The 13,761-nt window shown below is 36.3% G+C and overlaps 1 protein-coding gene across 1 annotated transcript in view; it reads right to left on the reverse strand.

Annotated features, from left to right (window-relative positions):
• Nucleotides 1-13,761, reverse strand: part of DYNC2H1 (dynein cytoplasmic 2 heavy chain 1) — a 373,792-nt gene that overhangs the window by 170,214 nt on the left and 189,817 nt on the right. Inside the window, exon 71 of the mRNA XM_027095669.1 lies at nt 560-625. Within this exon, the coding sequence (XP_026951470.1) occupies nt 560-625 (66 nt within the window). The remainder of the gene's footprint in view (nt 1-559; nt 626-13,761) is intronic.

The raw sequence follows: 13,761 nt of genomic DNA on the forward strand, positions 1-13,761 counted from the left end.
GTTCTATCTTGAAGGAAATTCTTTTCAAGTTTGAGAGGGGGTTATATGGTAGACCAGAAATGAAGTCACAGACAGAAAAAGATAAATTATACATTAAAATATTAACATAAACCTACAGGCTCAAAGAAGGCTTCTGAGAACTGCCCACCCTCTTGCTTCATCTGCTGACTCTGAGCAAGTCAGTGGAGGTAATAAATAATGTAGTGGCATACCCATATTGTTTAACTTTTTTATATTCATCAGTTCCACTGCTTAGACGAGGGAAATAAGAAGGCTGACTCTTCTGGTGCCCTGGAAAAGTGGACTTGTGTTCAGAAAAATCTAGGTAGCATGGTAAGTTAGAGTTCTTTCCCTGCCTTACCATTGCTTCAGAATATTGGGCTCACCCAAACGAGAGTAGAACTGTAAATCAGCATCTTACAATAAACTTCTAACTAAGTAAAAAATAGATTGACATGTAATTTCTAGCCTTAAGTAACTTCTAATCTAACCATAAGTCCGCCCATTACCAGATTTCTATGCAACTTTTTAAATAATTTTCTCCTTTCCTTCCACTTACATTTTCTTGAAAAAGTTCAGGATGCATGCCTCGAACGAAATGCAAAGCGAACATCAACTGATCAGCCTGAAAAGAATAACAGATGTTATCTTGCTTTTTCTAAATTTGTGTTTTTGGAAAAGCATAGTCCTTAAATTTTGGTTCACAAAATCTGTATTCTGTCATCTAATAATCTACTTTTATCATCTACATATGACAACTCTTCTAAGCTGGGGATGAGAGTACAGAGAGAGTGCTAACACTTTTAGAGATAGTGCTAAGGATTAATCAGTATGTACATCTCATTAAAAAAAAAAACAGATTTAACTAGCTGAAATATGATTGTGAGGTTTAGATTAGTCATTACTAACCAGATCAACCTTTTGGATTAGTAATCTTCGATTTGTCAGTATGTTATATTCTCCTGAATACTCTGTATGCCCCTAAATCAAGAAACTTCACTTCTAGAAATTTATGCAGGGGATCAAAAATGTACTCCTAGAGAAGAAATAAGCATATTCATTGCAAGGTTTTTAAAATGTTTATTTATTTATTTGGCTGTGCCAGGTCTTAGTCACAGCACATGGGATCTTCACTGTGGCACGTGGGATCTTCAGCGTAGCATGCGAGATCTTCGTTGCATCATGCAGGGTCTTTGGTTGTGGCATGAGGACTCTTAGTTGCGGCATGTGAACTCTTAGTTGCGGCATGCATGTAGGATCTAGTTCCCTGCCCAGGGATCAAACCCAGGCCCCCTACATTGGGAGCATGGAGCCTTAACCACTGGACCAGCAGGGAAGTCCCGCAAGGCTTTTTATAATGGAGGGAAAACTGAAATAAATGTTCAAAAGTCTATCATGAATAACAGTCAAATCAAAGTGTATAGCATAGCTCATATTGTTTATTTAAACAAATATGTTTATATAAACAGATATGGATATATATCTGCAAAAGAAATTAGAAATAGATATCAAAATTTTTATCAGTGATTTATTTTTGAGATTACAGGTTATTTTTATTTCATTATTTTTTCTTAGGTGTATTTTGCAAACTTTCTAAAATAAGCTTATATCATTTCTGTAAAAAAAAAAAAAAAAACAGCAACCAGTTTACTAACAAAACCATCTGCTCAAGCACCATCTTTCCTACCAAGTTCTAATTCAAACTTTATTTAGCTTTTCCCATATTGTAAATAATACTTTATTTGTATAATATTATATCTGTGCATGCTTATAAACCTACAGATAAATATAAGGATATTACAATACAATATATGCAAAAGATATGCTCAACAAAAAAAGATCCTCCTGTAAATACTACCAGCAAGTGATCTCTTTGCCTGCAAGAAAACCACCCCTCTGTTGGAAAAATCCAGTGTCTTGAATAATACAATACAAAATAATAATTTATTTTATAAAAGTATATATTGGGGGCTTCCCTGGTGGCGCAGTAGTTGAGAGTCCGCCTGCCGATGCAGGGGACACAGCTTCGTGCCCCCGTCCGGGAAGATCCCACATGCCGTGGAGCAGCTGGGCCTGTGAGCCATGGCCGCTGAGCCTGCGCGAACAGAGCGTGTGCTCCGCAACGGGAGAGGCCACAACAGTGAGAGGGGCCCACGTACCAAAAAAAAAAAAAAAAAAAAGTATATATTGGGTATGTTTGTGTGTGTATATATACATATAAATATATATATATATATATATATATAGCAAGTACTCAATAAATATGTATTAAGTGAATAACTAAAAAACAAACATATGTTCACAACTACAACATAGTCAATGACTGAAAATAAAGCATAAAAACTGGAAGCAGATGGCCATCACTCAGGTATGAGAAAAACAGTTACAACCAACTACAGTGTATATAAAATAGCTACCATGTGGCTTAAAATATATAAAAAGCAAGGCATATCATTGGGAGAGATGTGTAATATTCTTTGGAATTAGAAGGTTAGAATTCAGGTTTGGCTGGAGACTTTGTTGGTGGTCCAATGGTTAAGAATCTGTCTTGCAATGCACTGGACACCGGTTCAGTCCCTGGTCAGGGAACTAAGATCCCACATGCCGCGAGGCAACTAAGCCCGTGTGCCACAACTACTGAGCCCACATACTCTGGAGCCCGTGCATCACAACTAGAGAGAAGCCTGTGCACTGCACTGAAGAGCCCACTCTCCACAATGAAAGATCCTGCATGCCACAATTAAGACCCAACGCATCCAAAAAATAAATAAGTAAATATAAAAAAAGAGAATATTAAAAAAAGGAATTCAGGTTTGGGATTGAACAGTAGCTAGCTGTATAAGGCAGTAAGTTGCTTATTTTACACACTAACAAATATTGTAAATGATTATAATAGCATCCCTCAGCTAAGGTAAAGAAATAATGATTAAGATAAACAAGACAATAAATGTATTACTTTGAAGGCTTTATCACTTAATAATACAGTTAATTCTTTTTTACACACATATAATGCACACTTTTAATACATTTTATACATTTATTTAGCCATTTCTTTCTTTGCACTAAGGAAGAGTAATGTAGTCTCTAGTGTTAGTGGAGAGAAGAGAAGGCTCTACAACTCTCTGAGCCCCAGATTATCCACTGGAGTCAATGAACTATTTTATTGATTATTACTGAGCCAAGCTCTAAAATGTTGGCAAAAAATAGGCACATATTATGTAGTCAATAAATGGGTAATGGTGGTCATCCTTTTCTTTGTTTTCTAGTCACAGAAGACATCCTGACCTTAGGGATAAGCCTATAATCAAGTTGGCCCAATCTCAATATATCGTGCCACAGATAATGGTACAAGGGATGCCATATGACCTAAGCCAGGCAAACCAGGATCATCTTCTATGATTTTCCAACTGGGAGATGGCAGAAGAAAGCTGTTTATGGTAGCTGTCTGGTTGCCTAGCTGTACCAATGAATTCCTTTAGCCATAAGAATTTAACAATGATTTTATAATGAGGAACAATGATAATTCAAGAATAAACATAAAATTATAGTTTACTGAGAGACAGAGGACACATTCCCAATTACCCTGAGGTAAAATCAAGAATGAACTAATTAAGCTTAAGGATTATCTGAATATTTGTTTCAAAAAAAACCTGTCAATAACCAGAGTTTAGAAAACATTTTGGACCTATAATATCCTTGATCTTCCGAGCTTATGAGTTGGAAAATTTGGGTGTTTTAAGTTCAATTTATTTCAGTATGCTTGGGTTCTGTTACAAAATAATTTAATATCAAGAGAACATAATAAACAAAATTTCAGCTGATTATCTACATAATTAACTAGCTGAATGAAGAAGAACAGTAAGAGACAGTAGACCACTGGATGGTATATGTCAGCCACATATTCCATACCATGCCATCACACACACATCATACTCTAGTAAAAATTCAAAAAGAGTGAGACTATTAGAGAAGGATTAATACAATATGAGAGAATCTTAAAGTCAACTTTATACCTGATAAGAAGTTCACATTTCCAAACGTAATGGTTTGTTTTAACCACATTCTATTACCAAGACGTATTTGGCATCATGCAAAATGGGTTTGAATTCTAGCTCCAACACCCACTACATCTGAGTAACCTAGAGAAAGGTTAAAGCTCTAAATCTCGGCTTCTTCCTTTATATAATAGAATTGTTGTGGGAATTAATTAACAATGTGTTAAAGCACTTAGTGCCTAGAACACTGTAAGTCTTAAAAGGCGACAGATAGTAACTATCTGCTTTACAGTAAAAAGATATAGTACGTAATATTGGAAAGGAAATTTATTTCAAAAATATTCCATAAATCCCACAAATCTCAGAGACTAAGAAGCAGTAGAAACTATAATTCATTCATTTTTTCTACCCTATAATATTCATTGCTTTCAAATATGTTTAATGAAAAGTCTAAGTAGATGTTACCATATGAAGAAAAATCTTGTTTTAATCTCAAAGAAGTTGACATAGGATAGAACTTAGGCACTCACACTTGTGCTTGAAGCTAAATCATACATTTTAAAAAAGAATTCCATGCACATTTACCTATATTTCCAGAAACTCTAAAGGGTTAGATATAATACTAAAAGTTTCAAAGTTATCAAAGCAGAAGAAAATTATCTAAATTACCAAGATTCATTTTAATAACCACAGTTTATAAAATTTCTAAACACCCAACCAGAGAACTCCCATGTTTTTATTATAAGAAAACACATTTTGATAGGAAAAATACCATAATTCAAATTAAATGAGATGTAAGATAAATACAATCATGAGATGCTATAATTATTTGATTTGTAAAACATAATATTCATCTGAATTTTAATCAATCAACTAGCAAATTCATTTGAAGAAAGAGGCAAGGTGAGCTGCATAGGCATAAAGCTTAGAAGGACTTTGCATGAAAAACTTCTATTTATACATAACCAGACATTCTTCCTATACCATTTCAAATCTTTTAGACAATACTTCCATAAGGGGAAACAATAAGAATCATATGGTCTCACAACATTTTCTTTAACCCGTTTCTGTACTCGCCCAATATAGTTGGAAATTATTTAATACGCTAACAAATTCCATTATTTTGTATCTATTTGAAACAATAAACTGTGATGAAGAAATGATATGTAAAGGTACTAACTTGTACATAGGTTTACTATAATCATCATAAGTTTGGGGAAACCAAATGTGCTACTTATCCTATCATTGTCTAAGGTACTTACGTTACTGAAATAAACACTTTTGAACTCATGAATAAAAAGAATGATATAGCTAATAATCTAAACTGAAAGTACTAGACAATTTTCCCCATTTGGTTTAGTTCATTAAAAGTCTAAATTTTCTGATATAAAACAAGTCAATCATTTTTCTGTTCCAGGTCAAGATGCTTTCAGTTCAATGTGATGTGAATACTAATAATTCTCTCTCTATTTCAAGAGTCTATTGTTGTCATACTGCTCTCACTAACACAACAGCAAAACCAGCATTAGAGAAGCTCTGGCAGTCAGTTTAACGTAACGCTGACTGCTAAAAACCGAAAACCTTTCACTAAAAAATAAAATTGGTTCCATCCTAAGTAAGGTTAGAGTGCTAAATCTTGAGAAATGCACCTCAGTTTTACAATTAATGTGCTTTCTGAATTTTTATTCACCACTGAAACTCTATGGAATGCTGAATTCAAGATGAATAGATTTAATATCACTCCTATAGAAATACAAATTTTACAAAACAGATATTCCATTATCAATTAAAAACATGTCTTAAGAGACCTTCAAGATGGCAGAAGAGTAAGATGTGGAAATCACCTTCCTCCACACAAATACATCAGAAATAAAACTATATGTGGAACAACTCCTACAGAACACCTACTGAATGCTGGCAGAAGACCTCAGACTTCCCAAAAGTCAAAAAACTCCCCATGTACCTGCGTAAGGCAAAAGAAAAAAAAAAAAAAACAGAGACAAAAACAATAGGGACAGGACCTGCACCTCTGGGAAGGAGCTGTGAAGGAGGAAAAGTTTCCACACACTACAAAGCCCCTTCACTGGCAGAGACAGGGTGGGTGCTGGTGGGGAAGCTTTGGAGCCATGCAGCAATAAGGGTGCAGAGGGCAAAGCGGAAAGATTCCCGCACAGGGGATCGGTGCCGACCAGAACTCACCAGGCTGAGAGGTTTGTCTGCTCACCCGCTGGGACGGGTCGGGGCTGGGAGCTGAGGCTCGGGCTTCGGAGGTCAGATCCCAGGGAGAGGACTGGGGTTGGCTGCGTGAACACAGCCTGAATGGGGCTAGTGCACCACAGCTAGCCAGGAGGGTGTCCAAGAAAAAGTATGGACCTGCCTAAGAGGCAAGAGACCATTGTTTCGGGGTGCGTGAAGAGAAGGGATTCAGAGCACCGCCTAAACAAGCTCCAGAGATGTGCAAAAGCCACGGCTATCAGCGTGGACACCACAGACAGGCATGAAATGCAAACGCTGCTGCTGCACCCACCAAGAAACCTGTGTGCAAGCACAGGTCACTATCCACACCTCCCCTCCCCAGAGCCTGTGCAGCCCACCACTGCCAGGGTCACGTGATGCAGGGACAACATCCCCAGGAGAACAAACAGCGGGCCTCAGGCTGTTGCAACGTCATGCTTTATATTTGTTTAGTATTTAGAGTTTATTATCATTGGTAGATTTGTTTATTGATTTGGTTGCTCTCTTCCTTTTTATATATATATATATATTTTTTTTTCCTTTTTCTCTTTTTGTGAGTGTATATGTACATGCTTCTTTGTGTGACTTTTGCCTGTATAGCTTTGCTTTTACCATTTGTCCTAGGGTTCTGTCTGTCCATTTTTTTTTTTATTTTTTTATTTTTTAGCATAGCTTTTAGCACTTGTTCTGATTGGTAGAATTGTTTTTGGTTTGGTTGCTCTTTTCTTTCTTTCTTTCTTTCTTTTTTTCCTTTTTTCTCTCTTTTTTTTTTTACAACTTTTTAACTTTTTTAATAATTATATTTTATTCTAATAACTTTATGCTATTTTATTATTTTATATTTTCTTTCTTTCTTTCTTTTTTTCTCCCTTTTCTTCTGAGCCATGTGACTGACAGGGTATTGGTGCTCCAGCCGGGTGTCAGGCCTGTGCCTCTGAGGTGGGAGAGCCGAGTTCAAGACACTGGTCTACCAGAGACCTCCTGGCTCCATGTAATATCAAACGGCAAAAGCTCTCCCAGAGATCACCATCTCAACGACCAGCAACCTACAGTGCTTGACACCTACACCAAACAACTAGCAAGACAGGAATACAACCCCACCCATTAGCAGAAAGCTGCCTAAAATCATAAAAAGGTCACAGACATGCCAAAACACACCACCAGATGCGGTTTTGCCCAGCAGAAAGATAAGATCCAGTCTCATCCACCGAACACAGGCACTAGTCTCCTCCACCAGGAAGCCTACACAACCCACTGAACCAACCTTAGCCACTGGAGGAAGACACCAAAAACAACAGGAACTACGAACCTGCAGCCTGCGAAAAGGAGACCCCAAACACAGTAAGTTAAGCAAAATGCGAAGACAGAGAAACACATAGCAGGTGAAAGAGCAAGGTAAAATCCCACTAGACCAAACAGATGAAGAAGAAATAGGCCTGAAAAAGAATTCAGAGTAATGATAGTAAAGATGATCCAGAATCTTGGAAATAGAATGAAGAAAATACAAGAAACATTTAACAAGGACCTAGAAGAACTAAAGAACAAACAAACAATGATGAACAACACAATAAATGAAATTAAAAATTCTCTAGAATAGATCAATAGAAGAATTACTGAGGCAGAAGAACGGATAAGTGACCTGGAAGATAAAATAGTGGAAATAACTACCATAGAGCAGAATAAAGAATAAAGAAAAAAGCATGAAAAGAATTGAGGACAGTCTTAGAGACCTACAGGACAATATTAATTGCACCAGCATTTGAATTACTGGGGTCGCAAAGAAGAAAAAGAGAAAAAGAAAGGGACTGAGAAAATATTTGAAGTGATTATAGTTGAAAATTTCCCTAATATGGGATAGGAAAAGGTCAAGTTCAGGAAGCACAGAGAGTCCCATACAGGAAAAATACAAGGAGAAACACACCAAGACACATATTAATCAAACTATCAAAAATTAAACACAAAGAAAAAATATTAAAAGCAGCAAGGGAAAAACAAGAAATAACATACAAGGGAATCTCCATAAGGTTAACAGCTGATCCTTCAGCAAAAACTCTGCAAGTCAGAAGGGAGTAGCAAGACATTTTTAAAGCAATGAAAGGGAAGAACTTACAAACGAGACTACTCTACACAGCAAGGATCTCATTCAGATTCGATGGAGAAATTAAAACCTCTACAGACAAGCAAAAGCTAAGAGAACACAGCATCACCAAAACAGCTTTAAAACAAATGCTAAAGGAAATTCTCTAGGCAGGGAACACAAGAGAAGAAGAAGAACTACAATGGCACACCCAAAACAATTAAGAAAATGGTAACAGGAACATACATATCAATAATTACCTTAAATGTAAAAGGATTAAATGCTCCAACCAAAAGACACAGACTGGCTGAATGGAAACAAAAACAAGACCCGCATATGTGCTGTCTACAAGAGACCCACTTCAGACCTACGGACACAAACATACTGAAAGTGAGGGGATGAAAAAAGATATTCCATGCAAATGCAAATCAAAAGAAAGCTGGAGTAGCAATTCTCATATCAGATAAAATAGACTTTAAAATAATGACTATTACAAGAGACAAAGAAGGACACTACATAATTATCAATGGATCAATCTAAGAAAAAGATATAACAACTGTAAATATTTATGCATCCAACATAGGAGCACCTCAATACATGAGGCAAATGGTAACAGCTATAAAAGGGAAAATCCCCAGAGGAGGGGACTTTAACACACTGCTATCGCCAATGGACAGATCATCCAAAATGAAATTAAATAAGGAAACAAAAGCTTTAAATGATACACTAAACAAGATGGACTTAATTGGTATTTATAGGACATTCCATCTAAAACAACAGAATACACTTTCTTCTCAAGTGCTCATGGAACATTCTCCAAGATAGATGATATCTTGGGTCACAAATCAAGCCTTGATAAATTTAAGAAAATTGAAATAGTATCAAGTATCTTTTCTGACCACAACGCTATGAGACTAGATATCAATTACAGAAAAAAATCTGTAAAAAATACAAACACATGGAGGCTAAACAATACACTACTTAATAACCAAGAGATCACTAAAGAAATCAAAGAGGAAATTTAAAAAATACCTAGAAACAAATGACAATGAAAGCATAACCACCCAAAACCTGTGGGATGAAGCAAAAGCAGTTCTAAGAGGGAAGATTATAGCAATACAATCCTACCTCAAGAAACAAGAAACATCTCAAATAAACAACATAACCTTACATCTAAAGCAATTAGAGAAAGAAGAAAAAAAAACTCCACAGAAGTAAAGAAATCATAAAGATCAGATCAGAAATAATAATAAACAGAAACAAAGGAAACAATAGCAAAGATCAATAACACTAAAAGCTTGCTCTTTGAGAAGATAAACAAAATTGATAAACCATTAGACAGACTCATCAAGAAAAAAGGGGGTAGACTCAAATCAACAGAATTAGACATGAAAAAGGAGAAGTAACAACTGACACAGCAGAAACACAGAGGATCATGACAGATTACTACAAGCAACTATATGCCAATATAATGGAAAACCTGGAAGAAATGGACAAATTCTTAGAAAAGCACAACCTTCCAAGACTGAACCAGGAAGAAACAGAAAATATAAACAGACCATTCACAAGCACTGAAATTGAGACTGTGAAAAAGAATCTTCCAGCAAACAAAAGCCCAGGACCAGATGGCTTCACAGGCGAATTCTATCAAACATTTAGAGAAGAGCTAACACCTATCCTTCTCAAACTCCTCCAAAATATAGCAGATGGAGGAACACTCCCAAACTCATTCTACGAGGCCACCATCACCCTGACACCAAAACTAGACCAAGATGTCACAAAGAAAGAAAACTACAGGCCAATATCACTAATGAACATAGATGCAAAAATCCTCAACAAAATATTAGCAAACAGAATCCAACAGCACATTAAATGGATCATACACCATGATCAAGTGGGGTTTATCCCAGAAATGAAAGGAGTCTAAAATACACACAAATCAATGTGATAAACCATACTAACAAACTGAAGGAGAAAAAACGATATGATCATCTCAATAGATGCAGAGTAAGTTTTCAACAAAATTCAACAGCCATTTACGATAAAAACTCTCTAGAAAGTAGGCAGAGTGGGAACTTACCTCAACATAATAAAGGCCATATATGACAAACCCACAGCCAACATCATTCTCAATGGTGGAAAACTGAAACCATTACCACTAAGATCAGGAACAAGACAAGGTTGTCGACTCTCAGCACTATTATTCAACACAGTTTTGGAAGTTTTAGCCACAGCGATCAGAGAAGAAAAAGAAATAAAATGAATCCAATTTGGAAAAAAGAAGAAGTAAAACTGTCACTGTTTGCAGATGACATGATACTATATAGAGAATTCTAAAGATGCTACGAGAAAACTACTAGAGCTAATCAACAAATTTAGCAAAGTAGCAGGATACAAAGTTAATGCACAGATATCTCTTGTATTCCTATACACTAATGATGAAAAATCTGAAACTGAAATCAAGAAAACACTCCCATTTGCCACTGCAACAGAAAAAATAAAATACCTAGGAATAAACCTACCTAAGGAGAAAAAAGACCTGTATGCAGAAAACTATAAGACACTGATGAAAGAAATTAAAGATGATACAAACAGATGGAGAGATATAACATGTTCTTGGATTGGAAGAATCAATATTGTGAAAATGACTCTACTACCCAAAGCAATCTATAGATTCAATGCAATCCCTATCAAACTACCAATGGCATTATTCACAGAACTAGAATAAAAGGTTTCACAATTTGTATGGAAACACGAAAGACCCCGAATAGCCGAAGCAATCTTGAGAAAGAAAAACCAAGCTGGAGGAAATAGGCTCCCTGTCTTTAGACTATACTACAAAGCTACAGCAATCAAGACAGTATGGTACTGGCACAAAAACAGAAATATAGATCAATGGAACAGGATAGAAAGCCCAGAGATAAACCCACGCACATATAGTCACCGTATCTTTGATAAAGGAGGTAAGAATATACAATGGAGAAAAGACAGCCTCTTCAATACATGGTGCTGGGAAAACTGGACAGCTACATGTAAAAGAATGAAACTAGAACACTCCCTAACACCATACACAAAAATAAACTCAAAATGGATTAGAGATCTAAATATAAGGCCAGACACTATAAAACTCTTAGAGGAAACCTTAGGCAGAACACTGTATGAAATAAATCACAGCAAGATCCTTTATGACCCACCTCCTAGAGAAATGGAAATAAAAACAAAAATAAACAAATCGGACCTAATGAACCTGAAAAGCTTTTGTAACAGCAAAGGAAACCATAAACAAGATGAAAAGACAACCCTCAGAATGGGAGAAAATATTTGCAAATGAAGCAACTGACAAAGGATTAACCTCCAAAATTTACAAGCAGCTCATGCAGCTTAATATAAAAACAAAAAAAAAAAACAATCCAAAATGGTCAGAAGACCTAAATAGACATTTCTCCAAAGAAGATATACAGACTGCCAACAAACACATGAAAGAATGCTCAACATCATTCATCATTAGAGAAATGCAAATCAAAACTACAATGAGATATCATCTCACACCAGTCAGAATGGCCATCATCAAAAAATCTAGAAGCAATAAATGCTGGAGAGGGTGTGGAGAAAAGGAACACTCTTGCACTGCTGGTGGGAATGTGAACTGGTACAGGCACTATGGAGAACAGTATGGAGGTTCCTTAAAAAACTACAAATAGAACTACCATATGACCCAGCAATCCTACTACTGGGCATATACCCTGAGAAAACCATAATTCAATAAGAGTCATGTACCAAAATGTTCATTGCAGCTCTATTTACAATAGCCTGGAGATGGAAACAACCTAAGCGTCCATCATCGGATGAATGGATAAAGAAGATGTGGCACGTATATACAATGGACTATTACTCAGCCATAAAAAGAAACGAAATTGAGCTATTTGTAATGAGGTGGATGGACCTAGAGTCTGTCATACAGAGTGAAGTAAGTCAGAAAGAGAAAGAGAAATACCGTATGCTAACACATATATATGGAATTTAAGAAAAAAAAAATGTCATGAAGAACCTAGGGGTAAGACAGGAATAAAGACACAGACCTACTAGAGAATGGACTTGAGGAAATGGGAAGGGGGAAAGGTAAGCTGTGACAAAGCGAGAGAGTGGCATGGACATATATACGCTATCAAACGTAAAATAGACAGCTAGTGGGAAGCAGCCGCATAGCACAGGGAGATCAGCTCGGTGCTTTGTGACCACCTAGAGGGGTGGGATAGGGAGGGTGAGAGGGAGGGAGACGCAAGAGGGAGGAGATATGGGAACATATGTATAACTGATTCACTTTGTTATAAAGCAGAAACTAACACACCATTCTAAAGCAATTATACTCCAATAAAGATGTAAAAAAAAAAAAAAAACACACATTATCTCTGTTAGTTAAGGCAAATAGTGTTAGCCGCTGTAACAAATCCTAAATCTTAGTGGCTTTAGACAATAAAACTTTCTCTCTCCCTCACAAAAAAAAAAAAAAAAAAAGAGTCATGTACCACAATGTTCATTGCAGCTCTATTTACAATAGCCAGGAGATGGAAGCAGCCTATGTGTCCATAGACAGATGCATGGATAATGAAGATGTGGCCATATAGACAATGGAATATTACTTAGCCATAAAAAGAAACAAAATTGAGTTACTTGTAGTGAGATGGATGGACCTAGAATCTGTCATATAGAGTGAAGTAAGTCAGAGAAAAACAAATACCATATGCTAACACATATATATGGAATCTAAAAAAAAAAAAAATGTTTCTGAAGAGCCTAGGGGCAGGACAGAAATAAAGATGCAGGCATAGAGAATGGACTTAAGGACACGGGCAACGGGAAGCGTAAGCTGGGATGAAGTGAGAGAGTGGCATGGACTCTTATATACTACCAGATGTGAAACAGATACGTAGTGGGAAGCAGCCACATAGCACAGGGAGATCAGCTCGGTGCTTTGTGACCACCTGGGGTGGGGGATAGGGAGGGTGAGAGGGAGATGCAAGAGGAGGAGATATGGGGATATATGTATATGTATAGCTGATTCATTTTGTTATAAAACAGAAACTAACACACCATTGTAAAACAATTCTACTCCAATAAAGATGTTAAAACAAAAAGTCTTAAGAATTATAAACTATAGCATTTTTTAAAAATAATTTCAACTTTTCACAATAGAAAAGTATTACTCAAGATAGGCAATGAAAAATTCCAGTTGGGTACTAAAATGTTGGGATGGTAAGCCTACAACCCCTCTCCTAGCGCAGGAAAGTGCTGGCTTTAGCCTACCTTAAATATACTTTTAAAAGGTAAAGTGACATAAAAGAAGTAACCCTCTGGGATTATCAGTCATTTTAAACATTTACTTTATTATATTTTCAAACTTTTCTGCGAAAAAGAAGTAATGCTCACTAAACTTCACTGATACTGTACATTAAA

Source organism: Aethalodelphis obliquidens, unplaced genomic scaffold (assembly GCF_003676395.1).
Source record: "Aethalodelphis obliquidens isolate GAN/ISIS:26980383/991018 unplaced genomic scaffold, ASM367639v1 scaffold93, whole genome shotgun sequence".
Classification (NCBI taxonomy): Eukaryota; Metazoa; Chordata; class Mammalia; order Artiodactyla; family Delphinidae; genus Aethalodelphis; species Aethalodelphis obliquidens.